This window comes from Aulonocara sp. 'chitande type north' Nkhata Bay, linkage group LG1 (assembly GCF_057382095.1).
Source record: "Aulonocara sp. 'chitande type north' Nkhata Bay isolate Kocher_YH1m ecotype deep benthic linkage group LG1, A_spYH_male_GT1.1, whole genome shotgun sequence".
Taxonomy (NCBI): Eukaryota; Metazoa; Chordata; class Actinopteri; order Cichliformes; family Cichlidae; genus Aulonocara; species Aulonocara sp. 'chitande type north' Nkhata Bay.
In genome coordinates, this window is record NC_141344.1 from 14,798,417 (window position 1) to 14,822,524 (window position 24,108).

At 40.9% G+C, this 24,108-nt stretch overlaps 1 protein-coding gene across 6 annotated transcripts in view; it reads left to right on the forward strand.

The window, feature by feature from the left end:
* The window catches only part of ush2a (Usher syndrome 2A (autosomal recessive, mild)), a 223,142-nt gene that overhangs the window by 189,589 nt on the left and 9,445 nt on the right, over positions 1–24,108 (forward strand). For all 6 annotated transcript variants that reach the window (XM_086282620.1, XM_086282377.1, XM_086282304.1 and 3 more), the window contains 13 exons: positions 2,096–2,253; positions 3,930–4,088; positions 4,228–4,390; positions 5,562–5,779; positions 7,667–7,803; positions 18,972–19,053; positions 19,143–19,288; positions 19,606–19,947; positions 20,144–20,505; positions 20,615–20,984; positions 21,142–21,423; positions 21,513–21,682; positions 22,386–22,716. In XM_086282620.1, the coding sequence (XP_086138746.1) occupies positions 2,096–2,253; positions 3,930–4,088; positions 4,228–4,390; positions 5,562–5,779; positions 7,667–7,803; positions 18,972–19,053; positions 19,143–19,288; positions 19,606–19,947; positions 20,144–20,505; positions 20,615–20,984; positions 21,142–21,423; positions 21,513–21,682; positions 22,386–22,716 (2,920 nt within the window). The remainder of the gene's footprint in view (positions 1–2,095; positions 2,254–3,929; positions 4,089–4,227; positions 4,391–5,561; positions 5,780–7,666; positions 7,804–18,971; positions 19,054–19,142; positions 19,289–19,605; positions 19,948–20,143; positions 20,506–20,614; positions 20,985–21,141; positions 21,424–21,512; positions 21,683–22,385; positions 22,717–24,108) is intronic.

Genomic DNA, 24,108 nt, shown 5'->3' on the forward strand with positions numbered 1-24,108 from the left:
ACCCAGTGCAGAGGCACTAATGGCCTCCTGTTTAAAATGCTCTGTACAGGAACAATAACCCAACACCCGCTGCCTATTAACACATGTGTGCTAGAGTTTATAGCAAATTAAAGGCTTTTAATGCTAAATGGTGGCCCACTTACACAGCTAATGTAGGCTTTAGCACCAACCAGCCACACGCTCTTAAAAGGGAAATCTATCTTATGATGTCATTGTCAAAAGAAGTAGAGAGTGGGTCGCGAGCGGCAGCGAGACAAATGAAATCGAGAGAGCAAAGGTGTATAACAAATGTGAAGAACAGCACAATGATAGTTATTACAGATAAATAGAACCTTTAAAGTATTGAAAACTAAACTTTGCTAGCCTTTCTTCTTTATAGAGTTTGTTGTTTATGTAGTTTAATCAATATATTTATTACAACTTTTAACCTTCATGTTTGTATTTTTTTGTTTTTTATTGATATTTATAATTTATTTATTATTTTTTTATCTTCCATTTCTGAATTGGCTTCATAGTCTAGTAGTTTAGCCAGTCACCCAAAACATCCCCTTGCATATCAAATCGAAATCGAGGCATCGAATGTAAAAAGCTGTGGTGACCTCTCGCAAATAAGAAATCGGCTAAAATAAGCTACTTCCTTCAAATATCTCTACTGTAACCAAACAAATACTTGTGGATTTAATAAAAAATATTTGCACATTTGACTTACTAGATGAAGATGAAGAAAATAATGCATGTGATGACAAATTTCCTGTTGGTCTGAACATACAGAGCACAGATTTTCTTATGAAGTTCATAATCTAGTAAGATGAAACTCAATAGGCTTAACTCAAAAAAATAGTTGAGATGATATTATCAGGATAATTAAGGGCTGGTCATATTGCATATACATTAGTAGAGGTTTTCCATTTGTGACTAGAAACATTGGGGAGAAGAGTACTGAAACAAACTGCGATTCACTGTGATTTTCAGGATTTGGTATCCAGCAGTCCTTCTGGCTTTTCAACTTTCTTCTTCCTTCAGCCCAAAAGTATATTTTAACTTGTCTTGTGCTCCATATGGGTGTGGTAGTTCTTGCTAGAAAGAGGTATGACTCTGAGAAGAGAGAAGGCGTGGTAAAAGAGAGACTTTGCACTACTTGTGCAAATTTTTTTCGATTTTTGATGTGTCCGAGAAGCACATTATCAGATATCAGTCATCTCATCAATTGGTCTCTGCTTTAAACCAAGGTGTGAAGGAGGCCTTTATTACATGTTATAAGGCTTATAAGTCCTCTTAGCAAGCAGTGTTTTAATAAAAGTCTTACATTCTTCTGCTAATGCCTCCAGTTCTACCACATAAAAATGCTTCTCCTTAGACTGCACTTGCATGCTGTTTCCTGAGAATAAAACCTACACTTACGTTTGTCATATTAAAAGTAACAAATTGCCCCTGTGGTGTTAGGAGATTAGCGATATGCTCGGTTCATGAGTTGTGTTTGTTCGTGGCTCTTTGTTAATTTGTGCTGCTCTTAGTAGATTGCACTGGTCATTATTGAAATGAACAGGTTGCATTTGCTTTAATGTTAACAGATTTGTACTGTTAGTAGATCATCCACAGAATTTTCCACTTCAATTGTGGCTTCACACTGATTTACTATGAGCAGAGATTTTGTTGTACATCAGTGAGACCATTGCGTTTGCACAGCTGGGCTGATTTTCATTATAAAAATGCAGGGCAGCTGAACTATCCAAAGTTTGTTCTGGCTGTAATTTTCTTCTACTGCACAACATGCACCGCATCGCTAAGTAGATGCAAATGAACAACCATGTAGTATGTTTTGTAGCATGTGAGTAAGACTTGAGTTGATTGGATGCTTATAAAGGACAAAAGATCACTGCCACAGATGGAAGAAAAGTACAAATAGAAATGTTGCAAAGTGGAAGTTGCTTAGTAGATAAATACACTTGAATACTTGATGTATGGGAATACATAAAGTAAACAAATTTCAGGTCATATACTGACAAATGCTAAGAAATGTTATGGTATATCAGCCTTACACTGTAATGTCTGTGTTGCTTTCTCCACACCCTTCTTTGCCCCACTATCTATTTAGGTACTTGTATGAGCTGGAGGCTAGTACGGGGGGTGGGACTGGTGTGAGTGACAAATATGTTATACAAACACCAGTCTCATGCCCCTCTGGGATCCCACCGCCGCACAATGTGACAGTGTCAGGCCCCTACTCCATATCTCTTGCCTGGTCCCCTCCTGGTAAGTAGCAATCTGAATGAAAGGACACATGGATGGATGAAAGGCTGGATGGCCCTAAGTGATTTTCTGTAGAGTGTATTAAGTTATTTCACTCAGAATGGTGTCAAAGATTAGACGTTTATTTTAAGTTCTAGTTGTTCTCTATCATTTGTATATTTAAATTTGCTCCTTGGAAATACTATTTATATTTTTTAGACATTCCAACTCAGAAACCATGCTTAGCTTGTTACAACTCGTGATTCTTTAGTGCAGTGAATTTAAGTGCTAGCTTTCTTTACAAGGGACATTAAAGGTATTGTTTCATGAAATCAGAAAAAGGGTGGCTCACACCCACAAAAAAGCTCTGAGTACTCACCTTCTGGCCTCTCAAGACCTGGGCACATACACAGGCATACATGAGCATACACATAGGGCTGAGTTTCATGCTTATGGGGCAGTGATTGTCTGCCCTAACCCATCTATCATTGACTATTACTCTCTCATTAGGCTGATTTCCTATCTCAGAAACCGCTTAAAGGGCCAACTAGCAAAGACACTTCACTTAGTAGTGTGTGTGGGTTTGTGTGTCTTTTGTTTTTGTATATTTTTGTCTGTGTTTATTTATGCAACTTTATACGTATTTCATTGTGTATGTGCATGCGTGAATGTGTGTGCGTGTGTGTGTTTGTGTGCACCATTGCAAGATATTTCCATAGGCAGGCCTATTCTATCGTCATTATGGGTTGATTTTAAAGGTGAGGAAATATCGGCTGGGTTCTCACGCTTGGTTAACTCCCTGAGCCCAGAGTCTGGAGTGTTTTCGTCTTGTGTGTGCATGGGTGTGTGTGCATACCTGAGTCTCTTGACAGTGTGTGTGTGTATGTGTCTGTGTACATGCACCTGTGTTCATGTCTTCAAATGCATACACTGACTGCCAAAGCACTGACTTATGGCTATTAAAAAGGCATTTACTCGAGGATCAATTCCTCCATCGCGGTGTTGGTGCCTGTATGTGCGTGCATGTGTGTGTGAGAAAATGTATTGAATGCAGGCTTTTAGCTGTATGGAAGAGAACATGCATGAATTGTATGTGTGTGTGTACACCGTGTGTGTTAAATACAAGATGATAATGCAAGTGATAGGTTTTGAATTAAACCTTTACGGCATTATCACGCCATTATCGCTCACACATAAACACCTCCACGCACATGTGTGTATTATGTGAAGGTGTCTTACCTCAAAGTGTGTCCATTTAAAAACCTGAATGTGCTGAAGTCAGAGATGTGTGTGCAAAGGTTTGTGTGTGCATATGTGAGTTGGGGGGTGAATAATTGAAGTCTTTCATTTGTCTGGTAATCAGTTCGTTCTCGAGATATCCAGAGTTCATGAATGTTGAATAACCCATCACAATACAGTTGGCCTGAATTATGGAAAAACCTCCTGTGAGAATATTAACAAAGTCCAGGGGCATGTGTGTATGGGCGTGTGAGTGTTATCTGTATGTATACATTTGTGTGTTTTTGTCTGGTTCTAAGGCCCACAGTGCTGGGATTGTAAAGCCAAAACTTCAGAAAAAATTGGGGAAAAAACAGCGAAAAAAGTTCTCAGAATATTTTTTTCTTCTTTTTTTCTTATAAATCTATCCCAGTAAATGACATAACCACCTAAAGGTTATCATATTGTTTCTCTTTGCACAGGTCAACTAAATAACAGCCAGTCTGTGAACTACAACATCCTGTTAAATCCAGGGAGTGAAGATGCAATAATACAGCATGCTGGACAAGACCTGCACCTCACTGTGACAGATCTAAAGCCTTTCACTATTTACTACATAAGAGTGCAAGCCTGTCAGATAGGTATATATTTTTTAAGTGCATGAAGTACCGATCAGGTAGATTGATAAAAACTTTATGGCCATTTTACTTAGTTAAGGTGTTTGCTGTTGTGTCTCTAACCATGTACCAGAATTATTTCTGATTGTTTTGTTTCATATAGAGGGCTGTGGAGTAGGAGATGGTGTCTTTGTGCGGACTTTAGAGGCCACCCCAGAAAATCTGCTGCCCCCCAAAGTAAAGGCAAGTGAAGCCAATGTTCTGGAGATTCACTGGTCAGCCCCCAAGAAACCAAATGGACTCATCACCTCCTACCATATATACAGGTAACAGATGAACAAATATAGTACACTGAGACATATGGCCTGGCTTTGCCTTCTTATAAATACCTGTTCTTTTCTCCTTCGGTATTAGGATGTAGTTGTGCTATGAGACTGTGCTTTGTCCAAAGGTAGTCTTGTAGGTTAAAAAAGTGTACAGTGCATTTTTGAGGCATGTCATTGTTCTATATATCGACTCTTCGCCAGTATCATCAGTACTTACACCTAAAGTGACTTTATCAAGTTATAGTGTTATAGTGGTATTCGAGTTTTTTAAACCCTTCTGAATTTTCTATATGTTCCCATAAATGTATCACATAAAATAGAATCAGATTTCAAGTCCTGCTGGTGGATCTATGATTAAAACACAAGAACATGCAGAAGCCACATGCAAGGCTTTTTTTTCACATTCTCATACCTACACTGTGTTCATGTGCTCAGAGTACCAATTCAAACTGTTGAACCAGAAGTAGCACACATGTATCACATACGATTATTACATATAAGATACATAACAATATACATATTTGCCTTTCTATGCAGTAATGGATAAAAGTTTTAGTGATTATACTTTCAGATAAATGTCTACTTAAAACTCTATTTATTGTAACCGTGTGTGTGTGTGTGTGTAGGTGTGTGTGAATGTGCATCATTAATACATGCTGAAGGTCGTGGTCTGCTTGTTGACCAAAGAGTTTGTGATCTGTATGCAGGGTCAGACCAGACTAAGCCCTTTAAGTCCTCAGGAAACACACATTAGCATAGCAGTACACACACACACTCAGTGACACATCTGGCATGATCAGACTCAGGCAGACAGGGACTTGGATAAAACAGGAAAATCTCTCTCTTTCCGTCTCTCATGCACACACCTGAAACCCTACGTAATCAGACAAATGGGCTTACCAAAGACATCAGGGTGCTTGCATCAGCTCATGGCTTATACAGAGTGTTTAAGATGTGATGATCCATTTTTTATTTGAATTCCACACAAACTTAGTGTCTTTATCTTTAGAAAACTGACGTAAATATGTGCAAAATTAAAATTGATTTGATATAGTTGATGTTTAATTTAAAAAAAAGAAACATCACCAAAAAATTGAATATTTAAATTTTTAATGAGGTGTATTTAAAGGAAACTGATGAAAAGCTAATACAAGTGTTTATTTTCTCTTAGGCGTCCATTAGGAACAGAGGAGGAGCTGCTGGTTTTCATCTGGTCTAGTGGGCCTCTTGAATTTTTTGACGCGAGTCCTGCTCTTCAGCCCTTCAGCTACTATCAGTACAGAGTTCGTGCCCACAACTCTAGAGGCTCAATTCTGAGTCACTGGGCTTTGGGCCAGACATTAGAGGCAAAACCACAAGATATGGCCGTTCCCATTGTCACTCCTTCGGGTAGGTTCAACAAGTCACATGAAAACCAGTATTTATTAGAGATGACCTCATTACGATTTTCTTTTGCCAGTTTCAATTTACAATTATTTTGTGTTTTCTTTTTAATAAGTATAACTGAGATCATAGTATAGCATCAAGTAAATATCTGAGATATTGATCTGGTTGGTAGTAGTGGAGGGGTTTGTTTATCACTTTTAGCTGCTTTAGTGTTGATGAACTTAACAACAGGCAAATTAGAGGGGAAACAATGAGACAACCATCAAACAGGAATGATTTTACAAGTGGAGGTCACTGGCATTTTTCCCTTCTGATCTTTTCTGGGGGGTTTTTTCTAGTTTTGGATTTAGCTAAATTCATTGTCAGTACTGGTATCACAAGGTGAGACCCCTACAAAACCCTACAGCATCTTGCAGCCCACTGGTGTGAATGTCTCTGACAAAATAGTCAGACTTCATTTGGGTGGTCTGACATCCTCCAGTGGGCCCTTTGCTCTCTGCCAGCACCGTGGAGTCCAGTTGACATTTTCCATAGAATACAAGAATTGGCAGGTTCACCGCTGGTACCCTGGGCTTGTCAAGAATAACAGCAGGTTCACAGTGAGCACATATGACATATCTGAAAGGATCAGTAGAAGGCATGGAGAACAATATGCTGCCTGTATCATCGTTCATCATGGCCGTTTTGGTGCTGGGTCAGCGATGGTCTGTGGAGGCATATCCATGAAGGGACATACAAACCTAGGCAACAGCACCCTGACTATGATTAGGCTGAAATCCTCTGACCCACTGTCAGACCCTACGCTGGTGCAGTGGTGCCTGTGGTCCTCCTAGTTCATGATAATGCCCAGCCTCATGTGGTGAGAGTATGTAGACAGTTTTTGGAGGATGAAGGACTTGATACCTTTCACTAGGCCCACCCTCGCCTGACCTAAATCCAATACAGGGGTGGCCAACTCCAGGCCTCGAAAGCCGCTGTCCTGCAGGTTTCAGATATCACCCTGGGTCAACACACCTGAATCAAATGATTAGTTCATTACCAGGCCTCTGGAGAACTTCAAGACATGTTGAGGAGGTAATGTAACCATTATATCAGCTGTGATGGATCAAGGACACATGTAAAACCTGCAGGACACCAGCTCTCGAGGCCTGGAGTTGGCCACCCCTGATCCAATAGAACCCCTCTGGGCCATTGTGTTTTGGTCCATCCGATGCCAGCAGGTTAAAACTCAGATTGTCCAGGAGCTCAGTGATGCCCTGTTCCAGTTCTGGGAGGAGGAGGACCCCATCCATCATCTCAAGCCATGTAAACAAACAAACTACTGAGTATTTTCAGGGTCTTTGAATTCAGCCCTCTGTAGGTTGATAATTTTCACTTCTATCAAACGATATGGTGTCCTTTCATTCTTAACACATAACCCAGTCCATATCAGTGTTTTGTGTTCATTGAATTTTTTTATTCAGTGTATTTCACCTTACCAAACAAAAGCAAGTGCAACAGATTTGTATAACAAAACAAATTTCCGGTGTATGTTTATGACTTCACCAGGTAACAGGACGTGAACCCTTTTCTCTTTTTCGCTCTTCTCCAAAATTTTCTTTGTAACTGCGTTCATCCTCCGCTCATACCGAGGCTGCTGGGTTGTAGCTGGCTCTAAGCTCTGGATAGTTTCATCCAGTTTTCCTTTGTTACCTCCTTTAAAATGTCCGTGTTCAGTTAGATGACGGTCAAGTGTCTGATTAGGTTTGTTGTCACATATGTTTTCGTGGCTCTCTGTCCCTATGATGTACTTTAGCAAACTTTGTGTCTTGACTCACATTTGCATGACTAACACGTATAAAATTATCTTGTATTGATTTATTGTAACAGTTCACCATGCTACTTTGACAGGTGCGTATTCAGTCCACCTAAAATGGAGTGAACCAGGACAGCCCAATGGTCTCATTTCCCATTATAGGCTGGTTTACAGGAAGCACCAAAAGGACCCTACGCTCAACTCAACTATTGTTACTGCTCTCACTGTAGAGGTAATCACACACACACACACACGTGCATGTCACATGTCATTCATACAATAAATGTAAAGAAATTTGGACTGTACCTGTGGTGCTTGTGCCATCTGTTTGCCAGTGAGGGGCCTGAATAGACATAAACACACGCTGCCCATGGTCTGCTATTCCCAAGATCACTTCCATAATTCTGTATCATGCTGGATGATCTAACATATCAGAAATACCAGTATGAGCATGTTTCCTGATACCAAACACACAAACACACACACATATACAAACACCTTCATTCCCATATATATGTATATTATACATTAACAGCTGCCATCTACTCTCAATGTGAACTGGCAGCTCAGCACTTGCTGGCATCCCCTATCCACCATACATCTATACGTGTGTGTGTGTGTGTGTGTGTGTGTGTGTGTGTGTCTGTCTGTCTGTCTGTCTGTCTGTCTGTCTATAATATAATAATCTGTTTGTGAAAAATTTCAGTTAGTTATCCATTTAAAAATCAAAATTAATTCAAGAGCAACCTGGTTTTAGATAGCTGGGTTGCTTACCACACATAGGAGTGAGTTGTGGTTTAATTCCCAGTTGCCCAGACCTGCATCTTCCTGTTTTTATGCTCTTTCCAGTCTATAGACACAAATACCACAAAATAATCTTTAAGAAGAAGCTAAAATATAAACAACTTGAAAACATTTTAACATAAAATTTTGTATAAAAGGAAGGAAGGAGAAACAGACTGAAAGAATATGGTCAACATTAAAGCAACAAGAGATCAAAGAGGTAGAGACAGTAGCTGTTAAAGAAGTTAAGAATGAAAAGAGCTAGAATGAGTGAGATGAAAAAGAGAAGGGGAAGGGATAAAAAGACAAGTAAATGAACAAGCAGGGAACGAGACAGAGTGATAGATAGGAAGGTAAGGAGGAGAGCAAAAGAGAGACAAGGTAGAAGTATAGATCTATATTCTGTCCATATGTGTGGCCTCTTCTCCCTCTGTGACCTTTGGCTTGTCACTCATAATTAATACAAGATGTAAATGGAGACCTTTCACCTTCTCATTGATATGGAACACTCTGTGTTTGTGTGTGCCTGTGTGAGATTGTGTGTGTGTGTGCAGGAGGCTCATTGACATGGCATAGACTTATTTTGGTGGCGGTCATTTGTCACGCAGTTGTCTTCACCACATGCACTGCGTTGTTTAGGAATACACAAAGAGTGTGAAAATTAGAAAGCCTTTAGCTGATTCAGGAAGAGCAGACTTTATCTGAAGGATTACAATTTGTGTTTTGACTTTGTTCGCTTTAGCATCATTAATCAAGGATTCAATGGCAAAAAAAATGCCTAAGTCAGGGGTGTCCTGCGGGACAGAACCAGCCTGTTAGAGTCCACTGGATGGCTTTGCAAACTTTGTTTCTGTCTGAAATGTTAATTTTATCCAACCCAGATGTCTGAATCTTTATTAGTTTTAGAGCCTTCTGACTGACAAAATCATTCCCTGACATGGTCGGGTCAAAGATCTGTGTTGAGGTGTGTCTTCAATTTGCAACAATTTGTGTAGTGTTTTTGTATTATGTAACAATGGTTTCATCTTTGCGAACAGCTGCAGCATCTATTTGTACTTCTAACATTAAAAGAAATGTAGGTTCCTCTGACTTTATTTTACTATTTAATTTTCACCCCTCAGCTGTAAAAGACTGTTGGGTATTGGAATCTTACTGACCTTGCTCTCAAGGTCAAAGGTCAAGTTTTTTGAAAGTCTTGTGAATGCATTATCTCGAGAAGAAAATCACGTAGCTGGATCTTCTAGAAGGCTGAGTGGTAGCACTGGCAATATTTTTTTCATTGAAATTTAATTTAGATTAAATCGGGTTGATCTAAAATAAGTTTGACAGCCCTGCTAGATTAATTGTAAAATATGGGTCATAACATTAATGTGAAGCACATGAACAGCTTATATTTTGTTTTCATATTAAACAGTCACAAACCAGTCTAGCACTTCTCCCTGTAATATTTTGTTTCAACCCTTATTTAAGTTTTTTCCTCTAAAAAGGGATCCAGTCTTTCACACTCTTCATCCACTTCAATTTCTTTTGTGCATGTAGTAATTGTGCATATGTGCGTGTGTGTGTGTATCCATTTGGTATGTGTCTATTTGTGTGTGTATTGATCTCAGGCTGGGCTGGGAACCCTGCTCTGTGCCAGCTTGGCTGATTAATGGGGTCGTCATGGCAATCGGACGGAATGAGGGTACGAAGCGCAGGCGGCCTGCCTCGCTAGACACCTACACGCCGCTTGGCGCACACACTGTCTCGCGCGCACACAGAAATTCACTCTCCATGCTTTACACCTTTCTGACAAACATGCTTGTCACTCATTCTACCCTGTCAGGTTGTTTTTATTGCACGGTGCTTCATGTTTTGGTTTTGGTCGGGTTTTTTTGTTCTCCTTCTTTTCTCTCAAGTTTCTCCTTCTTTGTGTTCATGTGCTGTTGCTACTGCTTCATTTTTTGACAATATCACTTGAGATTCTGGCCACCGGTAATCATTTTGCCCTCAATAGCTCTGGACAAATGCTTTATCGAGTAGATAAAACTCTATTTCCGCTCGTGTTCAAGCTTTCCACCTCAACCTCCCCACAGCTTACTTCTTTTTCTTCTTCTGATCACATCTGTCACTATTTTAATCTCTTTTGCTTTTTTCTGTCTGTTCCTGTGCGTTTTCTTCTTTAAAACTTCCAGTCTCTTCTGTGGCTGATTTTCTTGTTTCTCTTTAGTGTCTCAACATCGTCGTTCACCTTACTCTTATGTCTTCATTTCCCCAGCTCGTCTCTCCACTCTGCCTTCGTCTCTTTCCAGTTTTACTACCTCTTTTATGCCTTTCACCCTTTAACCCTTCTGTATTGCACTCTTTCTTTAGCTACTTCCCATACTCCCTTTGCCCCTCCTTTTCCTCTTTTTCCTGTATTTCTCTCGTGTTTCCCTGCCTACCAACTCCCTCTTTCTCCTCCTTTACTCTGCTGTCCTTTCCTCCCTCCCTTGGCTATTCCAGATGTTACACTGTGGCCCTTGGGATCGCTGGTGAAGAGAGACCACAGGCATATGTGTATTCAAATGTGTGTGTGTGCATTACTTTGTGTGCATACATATGTTTGAATATGGTTGTGTGTGCTTGTGCGCACGCACAACATATCTGTTTGTGTGTGTATAATGCAACAGTGTATGTGAGTGTGTGCGCGTGTGTGCTGTATTAATACATCCCATTGATCAGAGCAGGACCCCTGACAGTCATCATCCCTGAGAACCATCTGGCCGACGCCTGACGCTCCCTCACCCAAACAGAAGCTGACACCCTATTAATCTGCTACCGCCATGCATACATACGTGTGCGTGCGTGTTTCTGTGTGTGTGAATGAATGAATCTGTGACAGTATGTGGAAGAGACTGTGTAAAAGGTTATGTGTTGCGTACACGTGAACATTTTTTCCATGTCTGTGTTTCTGCGTACATGCTTGTGCGTGTCTGTGCTCCACAACTCCACACCGTGCACACACATACGGAGGTATACACGCACCACTCTGCCATCCGCCAACAACAGCCGGCGCTGAAGGGAGCTGAAGGGTGCTTGGAAATTAAGGTTATTACACAAATTGAGCCATATGGTCTAAATATTTCAGAGCTGAAATTTACTAGGCAATAAAAATGGCCCCTACCTCGGTAATGGTGTAAATTACAGCTTAACCACCAGCGCTAATGATGTCCTTCTGTACGCCCCGTAACCAACCGTACATGAAGGACACATTGTTTAAAAAATACCCCAGGAAAAGCGAGGGAGAGAGAGGAAAAGGGAAGAAGGGATGGGGATAGATGGGGAAGGATGAAGTGAAGGGGGGTAAGGAGGAAGTAAAGGAACTGAAGGAAGACAAGACTGAGGGAAAGAGAAATAAAGAGAGGAGTGTAAGAAAGTAAGAAAGTGATTAATATAGAGAGTGGAGAAACAGAGAGAGAGAGAGAGAGCTAGCAGCATGTTTACAATCTGTTAGTTTACCATTAAGAACCCGTCAGAGAGTGTGGGACAGCGAGGGCCAGCCGGCGAACTGTGTCTTAAAGCCGATATGAGGTTTCACAGGGTCTGTGTGTGTGTGTGTGTGTGTGTGTGTGTGTGTGTGTGTGTGTGGGTGTGTTTGTGTGTGTGTGTTAGGTATGCCATCAGCATGTGTGTATTTAGGCAAGTGTAGTCAAAAGATGTAGAAGGATGGACGTTATCAGAACATGCGGTGTGTTTGTCTCCAAACATGTTGAATATTACATTACAGGTCAAAAAAGAAACAACCCTAAACTCCTGATGTGAGTATGTTCTATGAATTCAATCATTTAGAAATATTTAAGCATTTCAGTGCGTTGGCACTGAGTTTGAGATGAACATATCAGTTTGCAAAGTTCTTAGGTCAGTGGTTCCCAGCATAATCTAAAAGGTCTCCCCTTGATCATGACCACCCGTTTGTCCAGTACTTGGAGAGTACTCTAGTTATTTCATTGATTATGTTTAATGAACATTTTCAACTGTATATTTGTTATTTTTAGCTTATAATTTCAACTGTCAATCCGTACATTTAACAATTTCCTGTACTTATTGGCTACTTTCAACTAAAAAATGACTTACTTTTTAAAAATGTTAGCTACCTGTTTATCTAGTATGTTTAGCTAACAGTTTCTTTTTGTTTATCTCATTAAACTAACAATGCCTGCTTTTGGCAAGATATTTTAGCAGTTTTTTCACTTTTGGACTTTTATTTATATATTTGAATCATATTCATTAATTTTCTCTGCCTATTACAAATAGGCTTTCTTTTAGTTAACTGTTAACGTTTCTGCTCCAATATGTTCAGGTCAACTCAGCTCCTCAGGTGAAATAAAAATGTTTTTGGGCTAAAGCTCCACAGGATCCCTGGACTATCTTGCCCCCATAAGGATTTCTGCGTTGTGCTTTTGCCAGCTAATATCTAAAGCAAACATGTGAATGCAATAGGTTTAGCGTCACCAAATGGAGGCTTACTTCCTGATTGTCATGTAGAAGATATAATCAGAAGCACAGGATTCACCTCTGCTTACATTTTATAAATATAGAGGAAGTTTAGAGATTACTAAATCAGCTTAACATAAAGACCAAGCAGAATATTCAAGCTGATTTGGCTCCTAGTAACAAAATTAGCCTACCAACAGTTGTAACACTCACAAATTAAACCTTTCTACTTCCTTTGTATATTTATTTATAAATGCAAGTTAAAAAAAAAAAACATTCTCTCTCACAAAGTGGCTTTGAGACGGTAGTGACTTTTAGGTCTCCAGTGTGACCTTAAATTTGCAACAAGAGAAGCAAATAAACTCTTTAAGATTCGTTCTCAGTCCATGTACCAGAGAAACAAAAACAAAAAAAACACAGTTACGTGAAAGGCTAGCAGTACCTTACGTGCCTGACCTCTTATGATATGTGGCTGTTCTTTAATGTGTATGTGTTGCACGTTTTCTAAAGTAACTGTCCAGTTAAGTTTTTCAGCCACAGTCATGAAAAGGAAAGATTCTCCATCTTACTGCAGTTTTATCCTTGAAAGGGTATACTTTTATTCAATTAATGTAGAAGACATACAGATGTTCATACGTGATGGTAAATCTAAAAACAAATAAGTTACATATAAACGGGCAAAAAGCTTTACTTGTTGCATTTAACCCTCTTTTAACTTGCTGCTCAGCAATCCTTTTTGCATCACTTTAACCATAAACCAGCAAAAGAATGTGGCCGAATAGGGATAACAAGGCTTTGCCCTTGCGCTCAGTGACACCCTTTAACAAATGAGGAAGAGAAAAGAGAGGAGGGAAGAGAGAAATGCAGAGCTGAGTGTGCAGAGAGTGAGGAGAGAGGCATGAGGAGGTTAAGAGAGGAGGAGGAGACAGGTGAAGTGAGGAACAAAGGATTAGAGGAGAGAATAAGGAGACTCATATGCAGAGTTTGTTAGGCCCTCGGCCTATCAGACCTCTTAGTTAGAGGTCTCCATCTCTGATTGGAGGGCTCTCAGCATTCTGGATAAACAGCCAAATAATCAGGCTGCAACACTCCCTCCTCTCCTTTCTGCAATCTTTGTTTCTACTCGTGGGTTGTTTTTTTGTTTTTTTTGCAGCTCCTCCCTCTATCATTCCATACTGCCCATTCCTTCATCACTGCATGTCCATCTGGAGTTTCCCTGCTTCTGTGTAAAATTACAGTTTTTATCTTATGCTCATCCACAATGCTTGCCCCTTCATTCCCTCTTCTTCTAGCTTCCTCAAGTGATTTTTTTTTCAAGTGAGTTTATGTTCTTACTTCCCTATCTCTTCCTGCTCCGTCGCTCCTACACACACACCCTCTTTCGCTGGGTAATGATAGGTTGGTGTTATTGTGTGTCTGTCTGTGAAGAGGCCACACCACCCAGTGTAGTACTCTCCACTTTGAGTCGGTGTTTAGTACTGCAACCACAATATGATGGTCATCACTTTAAAGGAATGCTGAGAGGGTGCGAATGCATGAGAAAAAGAGAAAAGGACTTGCTATATTTGTGATTATTGAGTCCATTCAAATCTGGAGCATGTGGGAGTGTGACAAGTAACTGAATATTTGTGTTTGCTTTGGAAGTGGGGACCATTTAGTTTTGAGGAGTCCTTCCTACCTCTCTGATGCTGTCTCACACCATGGGCATATATATATTTGACACTTAGCATAATGTCTATCGATTGGTAGGGAAAAGATGGCGGGGTTGCCAAAAAGCCTGTAGGATTTTTGTGATTCTGGTCAGTCTGCTGTCTCCATCAAGTGGATTTTTAAAGCGCTCCCATTCACCTCGCAACAAACAATCATTTCATTACTTTTGATGTCTTTTGTAAAGTTGCGATAAAGAAATATTATTTCCTGAAACATCCTCTAATTTAATTATTATTATGTTTGCCAACAAGCAACAATCCCCTCATTTAAAATTGTGTGTATAAAAAAAATATTTTTTACTTTTTTCCCATTTTTTTTAACTAGCTTTAAAACATAAAACAAGAGACATTTTTCTATTGCCTTGTTTTATGGAATAAAGCTTATCTGAAAATATATCATTAACATGTTCTCTTATTTTAATTTCACAAGAAATCTGTGGATTTTTAGCATGCTGACCATTACTCATTATAATTTGTCCACTGGTCTTTGGCTGCATAACACACACAAATATAAACACGCGCACACACAAGAATATATATACACACTAAATATGCTGTTCCCGGGGTCCACAGATGCCAGAGCCAATCATGAATGTCTGTGTGAAGTGGGCATGCCTGTTCCAGACCCCTGCAGTCCCTCTCTACATCTGTGCTGGCCACAGACATAACACATGCCTAATGGCCACTCCGTGTGTCTGTGTGGTGTGTTTGTGTATGTGTGTGTTTGTGTACGTGTCGCACAAAGGTCTCTATGTGTCAGGGTTTGTCTAACGCACCCTGACTAGCAGGGACACCCATGCAGGGCATTTTGCAAACAGACACAGGGCAATTGTTCCAGCAGCATTGAATTAGGCATGCACGCATAAATATGCACACACACACACACACACACACACAAACTTGGCTTGAGAGCTTGGCATGGGGTGCAAGAGATCAGTGTGTGGTGTACTGGCTCACCTCAGAAACCTCTGAAAACAATTACTGCTCTCACAGGGCTGGTCAGGGCACAGCTTGTACTAATAGGCTGGACAATTGAATTGAATTGAATGGAACTGAACTGGATGAGATGAAGTGATTTGAGCTGAATTAAGATCATTTAAGTCAAATCTGATGTTAACATGTTTTATCACATACATGAAAGAAGTAAGACACACAATAAAAAAGCTGAAACAGCGTGGTGCTTTATTATCTCTGCAGGAATTAATATGACCGAGCAGAGAAGCCAGAGAAGGCCTGTAGAGACAAACGTCCTAAAGGCAGACCAGTTGGACCCCATTCATCTGTCACTAGGCATTGTTCTTTGATGTATTTTCTTGGGCGCTCATCTTACGTTTACCTATTCTTTTATCATGCGTGGGTTCGATACAAGGAGTGAAATGAAGTGTTTGTGTATGTGCATGCATGTGTGTAGCCATATGCTAATGCTGGTCTGTCTCTGTCTCTCTGCGGGGCCTAGAACTGTGGCCTTTGTGAGATAATCAGCATAATTCTTTTGACAAATACACATGGTTATTCTTAATTAGTATCACACACTGTCCCCCTGGCTGCGGAATGCCTCTCTACCTGAATATCACGCATATCCACAGATGTGCAGTCTCACACACACACACACACGTGCGTGAACAGTTCTCGGGACACATTGGTACATACAAAACAAGACGCTCCACATGTGGCCTTACTTGAGTAAATAAAAACAGATACCAGTACATGTGCACACACATGCAGGCTGGCACTTTAATTTAGGCACTCAGTCCACAGGGCCTCTTCTTTAGCTCACACACACACACACACAGGAGAAGTCAGAAGAAAGATACAGAAGATTGAATAGATTGCTTCTTTGCAGTCAATGTTAAGTTGTGTTGAACCATCTAAGATCCAAGAGCTCTTTAATGTATAAATTAACAAGACCTCTTCCTTTCTTTTCTCTTCTTTCCTGATCATTGTCTCCATTTCTGTACTTCTGTCTTGTTTACGCTGCCTCCCTGTCTCTCTTTCTTTCTCTTGACCTCCCTTTCCCCCTCTCTGTTCTTTTGCATTTTGTATGATTAATTGGTGACTTTGATCATCCGCACACATATGCACCAGCCCATGCAGAGTGAATTTAGCTTGACAAGAACCTTTTCCTTTCATATCTTAGATTGCAGCTTCCCCCGTGGTCCTTGATAGGTTGGCTGTGGGTTTGGGTGGTTTTTGTTGGCAGTTTTACTTCTACAGTATGTAGAAGTATGAGTGTAATACTTCAGTGTTTCACAAAGTGGAATACTTTATATTTTGTGAAGCACTTGATACATGCAGATTACTTACCATTTGGAAGCTGGCCCCAACATTGAAATGAGGTTATAAATACCTATTGCTGAATTGGAAGAAGCAGGTTGGGAACTACAGTCCCAGCTGTATGGTTTTCAGTATTTTCATATATGTGCTCCCACTGATTTATCTATATTTATTTTGTAGTTTTTCATGTATGCCATTACCTACGCATTGTCAGATACCTTAAAAGTATTTGCTCGGTGTGGCTGTGTTTGTCTTTGTGTGGCTTTGCACGCTGTGTGTGTATGTGAAAGTGCATGTATGAGAGAGGAATAGTTATTGAGGGAGCTGTTAATGTAATGTAATAGTTGTGTGTTTCAGTGCTACACTGTTTGATTACAGCCTGTCTGCGTGCCTGTGTGTGTGAATTTCACAGTGCTTGATTTTTGAGTGTGTGCGTGTGATGTAGCGAGCAGGCCGTTAATGTGGTGTGTTTCAGTGATAAAGTGTTTGAATGTATTGCCATCTAGAGGCATGTAGCAGAGTCTCCACGCTCCTATAAAATCTGCCAGCGCCAGATGCTGCTATTGACAATGTGCATATGTTAACCGCTTTATAGGCCACATGCCTCACATATTTCACTGGCTTTTAAGGTAGAGAGATCTCTCATTCCTGCTCACTTAATCTGTGTCTCCCTTTTGCCACATCTATCTTTTTTTTCTCACCCGCTTTAGCTTTCTCCCCTCTTTTTCCACTTCACTCAATCTCTCCATGTCTTACTCTTTCTCTCACCCCCTTCCTCTGTCTCACCTTCTTTTATTTGCTTCATCAGTTATTAACTTACTCACCTCTTACTTTTTCTCTTTTAACTCTCTGCCCTACATTACTCTACTGACACATACTTTTTTTTTAAATTCCACTGTCTTTTTTTCCTTTGTCTCCATTTCTCTCTCCCACCACCCGTTTCTCTTTCTATCTCTTCCCATCCTTTCCCCACCCTTTCTCGCTCTGTCCCTCCCTCCCTCTGTCTACTGAGAAGTGCTGTGATTTGCAGGAGGATTTAGCTTGTGTCTAGGTGTCTAGGGGCTTATTAATCCTATTTTGCTGTGGATGAAAAATATGTTGGCTTCCAGACATGAAAACAGTGAATACATGCATTCTGGTTCATCCTTGGTGCCAAGCTACGGTGATTTGTCTGGGTTTTCATTTGACTCAGTTTGAATCTGAGTCTTTTTGATCCCTTTGACGCTGCATTGAAGTGGGTTACCAGTTAATCTCTTTACATATGCTCGGTTATGTGAAAGCATACAGTCCTGAACAGACAATTTTAACTGCAGACTCAACTCTTGAAAGAAGTGTAATCTCCTGTGTTGTATATCCACACAAATATGTTCACACACACACTGAAAAACATCACTCTCATACCTGCTTCAAAGCGCACAGTCATAAACAAACACAAAATCAAATAGGCAATGCTACATCCTGGAGCCTGGTGCTCCCAGACTACCATGTCATCGCACGCTAGGGCCTTTTGAAACAACAGTGTGTCTCTTATCAATTAGTAAATGGTGTTCCCTCTGTATCACACACACGCATACACACTGCCCCTGTGTCTGCCAGGGTGTTGGGCTAGGTCCCACTGCCTAAAGCTACTGGCAGACATCCTGTGCCTGTGTCTGTTTGTGTATGTGATATGAAAGGGTGCATGTGTGACATAAACACACAATCTGGAAGCTTTGAATTCACCCATAAGGGACAGCTGTCTGCCTGCCAGTCTCTCTCTCAGTCTCTGCCACTTTTCTGGTGTCTGCTTACCACTGCAGAGGATGTATGTTGAAATGTTGATATGGCAAATCCCAAGTTATGTCATCTTAGCTTGCCATTGTTTCAATGCTCCTTTTCATTCCATGTTTTAATGAGTAATGCTCTGGTTTTTATTCATGCAGGATTTGTTTGTGTAACTAATTTTGTCTCTCCCGTCTCTTGCTTTGGCTCTCTACCCGCTTTCATGTTAGCCTTTATGTATCTGCCATTTTTTTCCTTCTTAACGCCTGACCAATTATTCTGTTGTCTTCACCCAACCATGTCTTGACCCCACTATTCTTCTTCCCTGTTATCTCTTTCTCCAACCTTTTCTCTCATGATGTTACCTTTTTATCTCCTATCTTTTTATATCACACACTGCTCTTTTTGTCTCTCTCAGGATTCACAGCTAGAGGCAATAGTCTATGGTCTTGAACCATACAGTCAGTACAGTCTACGAATAGAAGCTTTGAATCGGGCAGGTAGGTTGAATTTGTTGAGAAACTAATTTAAAAGATGATTTAGACCAGCTACTGAACACCCCCAATGAATCTGTCCTGTAACTTTTCAGGCAGCGTGTCCAGTCCGTGGGTGGACATTAGGACCCTGGAGGCTTCTCCAGCCGGCGTGCCTAACTTCACAGTGAAGCAGAGAGAGCAGGGCAGGGCGTTACTGCTCAGCTGGGATCCACCACAGTCTCCAAATGGAGTCATCACGGTACATCGATACACATAAGAAAATCACTGAGCATATACCAAATAGTGCAGTCCACCTAAGATAAGATGCAATAGTAACAAGGTAGTTACGGCAATATAGCATACATAGACCCACATGTGAAAGTCCACAAGACCCCCAGAAACATGAAGCACAATATCTCAGTGTAGTTTATATGTGCACAACTTCACATATTTTTTTGGTGTATGCTACATGTGCAACCTGCAACTAAAGTCAGTGCTGTTCGCATGTCCTACTTAAACCCATATGTTTCATATTTGTCTTGAAATTTCTCTTCTTTCTCTTGTCTCCTTTTGCAGATGTATAACTTGTACAGTGAGGGGAACCTAGAGTTCAGTGGTTTGTCACGTAGTTTCCTTTTTCGGCGTTTGGAGCCATGGACCGTTTATACGCTGACTCTTGAAGCTTGTACCTCAGCAGGCTGCACACGCACCCCTCCTCAGCGCATTGCCACAGCAGCAGCACCACCTGCTTCCCAGTCTCCCCCTAGGCCTCTCTTTGTTGGCTCAGACCAGGTGTCACTTACCTGGGGCCCTCCTTCTCAACCCAACGGGCCAATTAAAGAATATTTCTTACTTGGGAGGCGTTTGGAAGAAGAAGGGAGTGGGAGAAGTAAAGAAGAGGATATTGAAAGGGGGAAAGTAGGTGAAACTCTTAAAATGTCTAAATTTAGAGTCAATCTGACCAGTTGTAGGAGGGCTTGGTAGAATATACTAGAGCTCCCAGTTTATAAAATATTGTTTTATGTCCTGTTTTTTTATTGATATATATATTTAAAAAATATCACAGTTTACGAGGTTAACAATTAAAATTGCATTAATATTGTGCTGCCAACAGATCCTCTTCAGAGAAGCGTCCCCACGACAGGCTGAAACCTACTCCTATACAGTATATGGTTTGCGTCCATGGACACAGTATGAGTTCAGTGTCTGTACTTATAACCCAGCTGGGCACACTTGCAGCCCTTGGGTAACAGTAATGACCAGACAAGCCCCCCCTCGTGGCTTAGCCCCCCCAACAGTGAGTCATCTCCAGGGCCGGCCCAGTGAGGTAGTGGTGTCCTGGACTCCTCCTTTGGAGCCTAATGGAGTACTTCAGTCTTACAGGATTAAGAGAAACAACATCAGTTTCTCTTTCAGTTTTGACCCCACTGTTCTCAGCTACACAGATGACGACCTCCTGCCTTTTTCAGCATACAGGTATTGCTTTTTTTGTTTGTTTTTTGTAGCCATACTATTTTGTAGTTTCTGGTTAACAACTTTATAAATGTGAAGACCAAACTTCATTTTATTTTGCTTTTGTACACAGCTACTCAGTCATAGCCTGCACGTCTGAGGGATGTATCACCAGTCCTCATACAAACATCACAACTCTAGAGGCTCCTCCTGCCATAGTGGAAGCTCCCAGAGTGGACAAAATCACATTCAATAGTATGCATGTTTCCTGGAGTAAACCACTGACACAGAATGGAGAGGTGACTCAATATGTGCTGAAACTTAACAACGAACAGGTTTATCGTGGAAGAGACCTAAATACAGTGTTATCAGGCCTGCAGCCACATACATCATATACACTGGTTCTGCTGGCTTGTACTAGTGGTGGATGTACTGCCAGTCTCACAATGTCCACTTCAACAGAGGAAGCTCCTCCCACTGGCCTGTCTGCCCCGACACTTAAGGTTGTGTGTTTATCTTTGACTTGTATTTAAAACCTTTATTGCCAGCGTTTATTTTCTGCTAGCGTTGGTTATTTTCTATTTTATAAATTGAATTATTTACCAAATATTAAACACAACTGGGGAATCTGCTTGATGTGCTTTTATGTTTCATTTGAAGGTTACTGGCCCAGAGTCAGTGGAGATTAGCTGGAGACCACCAGAGCACCCTAATGGCATCATCACAGGGTACGAACTCCGCCGAGATGGAGAAGTTATCTATGTTGGCACGGAGACGCATTACCACGACTTCATACTTTTGCCAAGCGTGGAATACAATTATGTTGTCAGGGCCAACAACAGCAGAGGCGCTGTGAGCAGCACAGTAGCCACTGCAAAGACGCATCCATCAGCTCCGTCTGGTGTGGGTCTCCCAACATTAACACCTGTAGGACCAAACCAGGCAAGTCGTCGTTTATTTAGTCATTGTGAGTGAAGCTGAATCAAGATCTTGTTAATGAAAGTTTTTTATGCTGTTCTTTATCTTACTAGGTGAGAGTAGAGTGGCAACCTCCAGCCCGTCCTAATGGAGACCTAGTGAGTTACACTGTTTATCAAAGAGATCCAGTCCAGCTCAGCATCATCAGCAGTGATTTCACTCCACAAGATAGTGCCTTCTCAGAAAGACACGCTATTCTTCATGGGCTGGCTCCTTACCACAGGTCAGTCAGTCTCCACGACTCTCCAACCTTTAGGCAGTAAAACACATTTATTTATTATTATAACTGTGTGTTTTTAGATCAAGTTTGACAGGTAGCTATATATGCTCAGTGTAGCTTTTGCTGGTGTTATAGTTCTTTGTTCCCCAAACTGGTTGCAGAAATGTTTCGCAACTCAGTTTGACATTTCAATGGACAATGCTAACAGTAAAACTTCAAAAATTTCCAAAACTGAGGGAATCATGTACAAGCGATTAGTCGCTACAAGGAACAGTTTCACTTGGTTTTACTTTAAAAAAAAAAATAATAATTTAAAATTCTAAGAATCTATTATGTTTATTTAAGTCTCTATATTATTATTTACGTTCACATGGACAATTAAGCGTACAAACCACAAAACAAAAAACGTTACAGTGTAATGTGAAATGGACAGAATCAGTGATGGTGGCTTTTCAAAGCAGGAAATCAAAAAAAAAAGAAAAGAAAGAAAGTCAACTTTTAACATTTTGACAACAGTGTGGACCTACCATTGTACTATGTATTTCTGATTAAGGGTGCATCTGCAGTTGGCTGGCTATTTCTGTGTACACATAATGTGTGTGAACCCACAGGACTCAAAACATGTGAGCTCATCAGCCTTTTCTATATGATGTCTCCATGTTAATGTTCTGTTTGTCCCCTGTTTCTGTTTTCTATTTGTGGGCAGGTATGAGGTGAGGGTGGAAGCTTGCACAGAACTAGGTTGTTCCTCCAGTGACTGGTCATCTATACTCACGCTGGAGGCTCCCCCTACTGGACAGACAGCACCACTGTTAGACCTCCAACCTGACAAAGATACTAAACTACAGACCAGCTTTCTACTCACCTGGTCCCCTCCAGCTCAGCCAAATGGTAGAATCCTGTATTATGAGGTGCACCGCAGACTGGATAGTCCCACGGCCACCCACAACAGTGATGCAGTAACAGCTGTTTACAGGAATTCCTCTACTACGTGGAAAGATAATGGACTCCACCCATACACTGTATACCAGTACCAGGTATGTTATTTGTTTTGGGTAGAAAAGAAGGTTTGAAAGTGTTGACAGTAGACATTAGTAGCCACTAGAATCACAAACATAAAGTATCTTTTAACATTTTCAAATGATTTTTTTTAAATATAGAGGTTGAAGGCTTGATTCTGCAGAGCATGAGTGCCCTGCTTTTTGTCTTCTGCACAAGTCAGAACACACACACGCACACATAAAGCAAAAAGACCACTCTCATGCATCAACTGGTATGACATCCATATACTCGAACAATCGCAGACACACAAACACACGAGTAATCAGACAGGTGTTAAATGGAGTGGTCCATATTCATGCTGTTGTGCTCGTGCATTGGTACACTAATTGACAGGTTAGCCCTTTGGAAGCAACAATAACATTAGCATTCCTGCCTGTCAGACATATGAGCTGAGGCCAGAGAACCGGTGTAATTGATTGAGTTTGCCTGATTGTAGCACCGTCTTTATTTACGAGGGTCCTAATTTATGACATGAGGAGGGAGGGAGGGAGGAGCTTTGGGAGATGACGAGCGGGCAACAGAGCCATTAATCACTGGGCCCTCTGAGCACCCCACTTCCTGATTACCAGCCAGCCAATCGAATTAACTGTTAGCCTCCTTGGTAACAGAGCTTGTACTGGAAAGACCTTTTAATGGTGACCGCTACACGTCCCCTGAGGATTTTCCTCTGGGGAATTGGGATGCATGAACAATGCGGTGTTGAGTATTGGTGAAGTCATGTGTTTTTTGTTTGGGATTTTTTCTGTCCACGTGAACATAAGTGAGTGTCTCAGAGTGCATAGAAACTGTAAACATTTATAGATATTTCATCTCACCATGCGTTTCTCTGTTTTTCTAAGCACTAAGTGATGTTTTCTTAGTCAGTGTATTGATCTGTCTTTCTGTACACACTGTACCACTTACCTGCTTGGTTGTTTTACTCTCTGTCTGCCTGACTTTATTTAGCTGTTATGTTGTGTCTGTTACCGGGACCTCATCCTTTCTCTCTGTGTTTCAGGCGTACACAAGGACAAGTCAGTTCAGTTTAGCACACCACAGCACAGAGAGAGAAATCATATTAGGCTAATTACACTGGGTCATAAGCTTCTATTGACAGCTTTATGCTTGGTTTTAATTACTGCCCGCTTTCACACAACTTAGCCCCTTCACCTCAACTAGATGCACCCGCCAAGTAGTACCGTCAGCCTATCAGAGCACAAAGTTTGATTCCGCAGTCCAGCCTTCCAATAAAAAGGCTGGAATACTATCTGGAAGTTTCCTGAAGTCGTTTGTTGCCATGGTGGCTCATTTGCTGCCACGGAAACTAACAGGGTATATTTTTATTTTTTGTCTAATAAACCAAATCATGGCCCAATGGACGAGGGGAG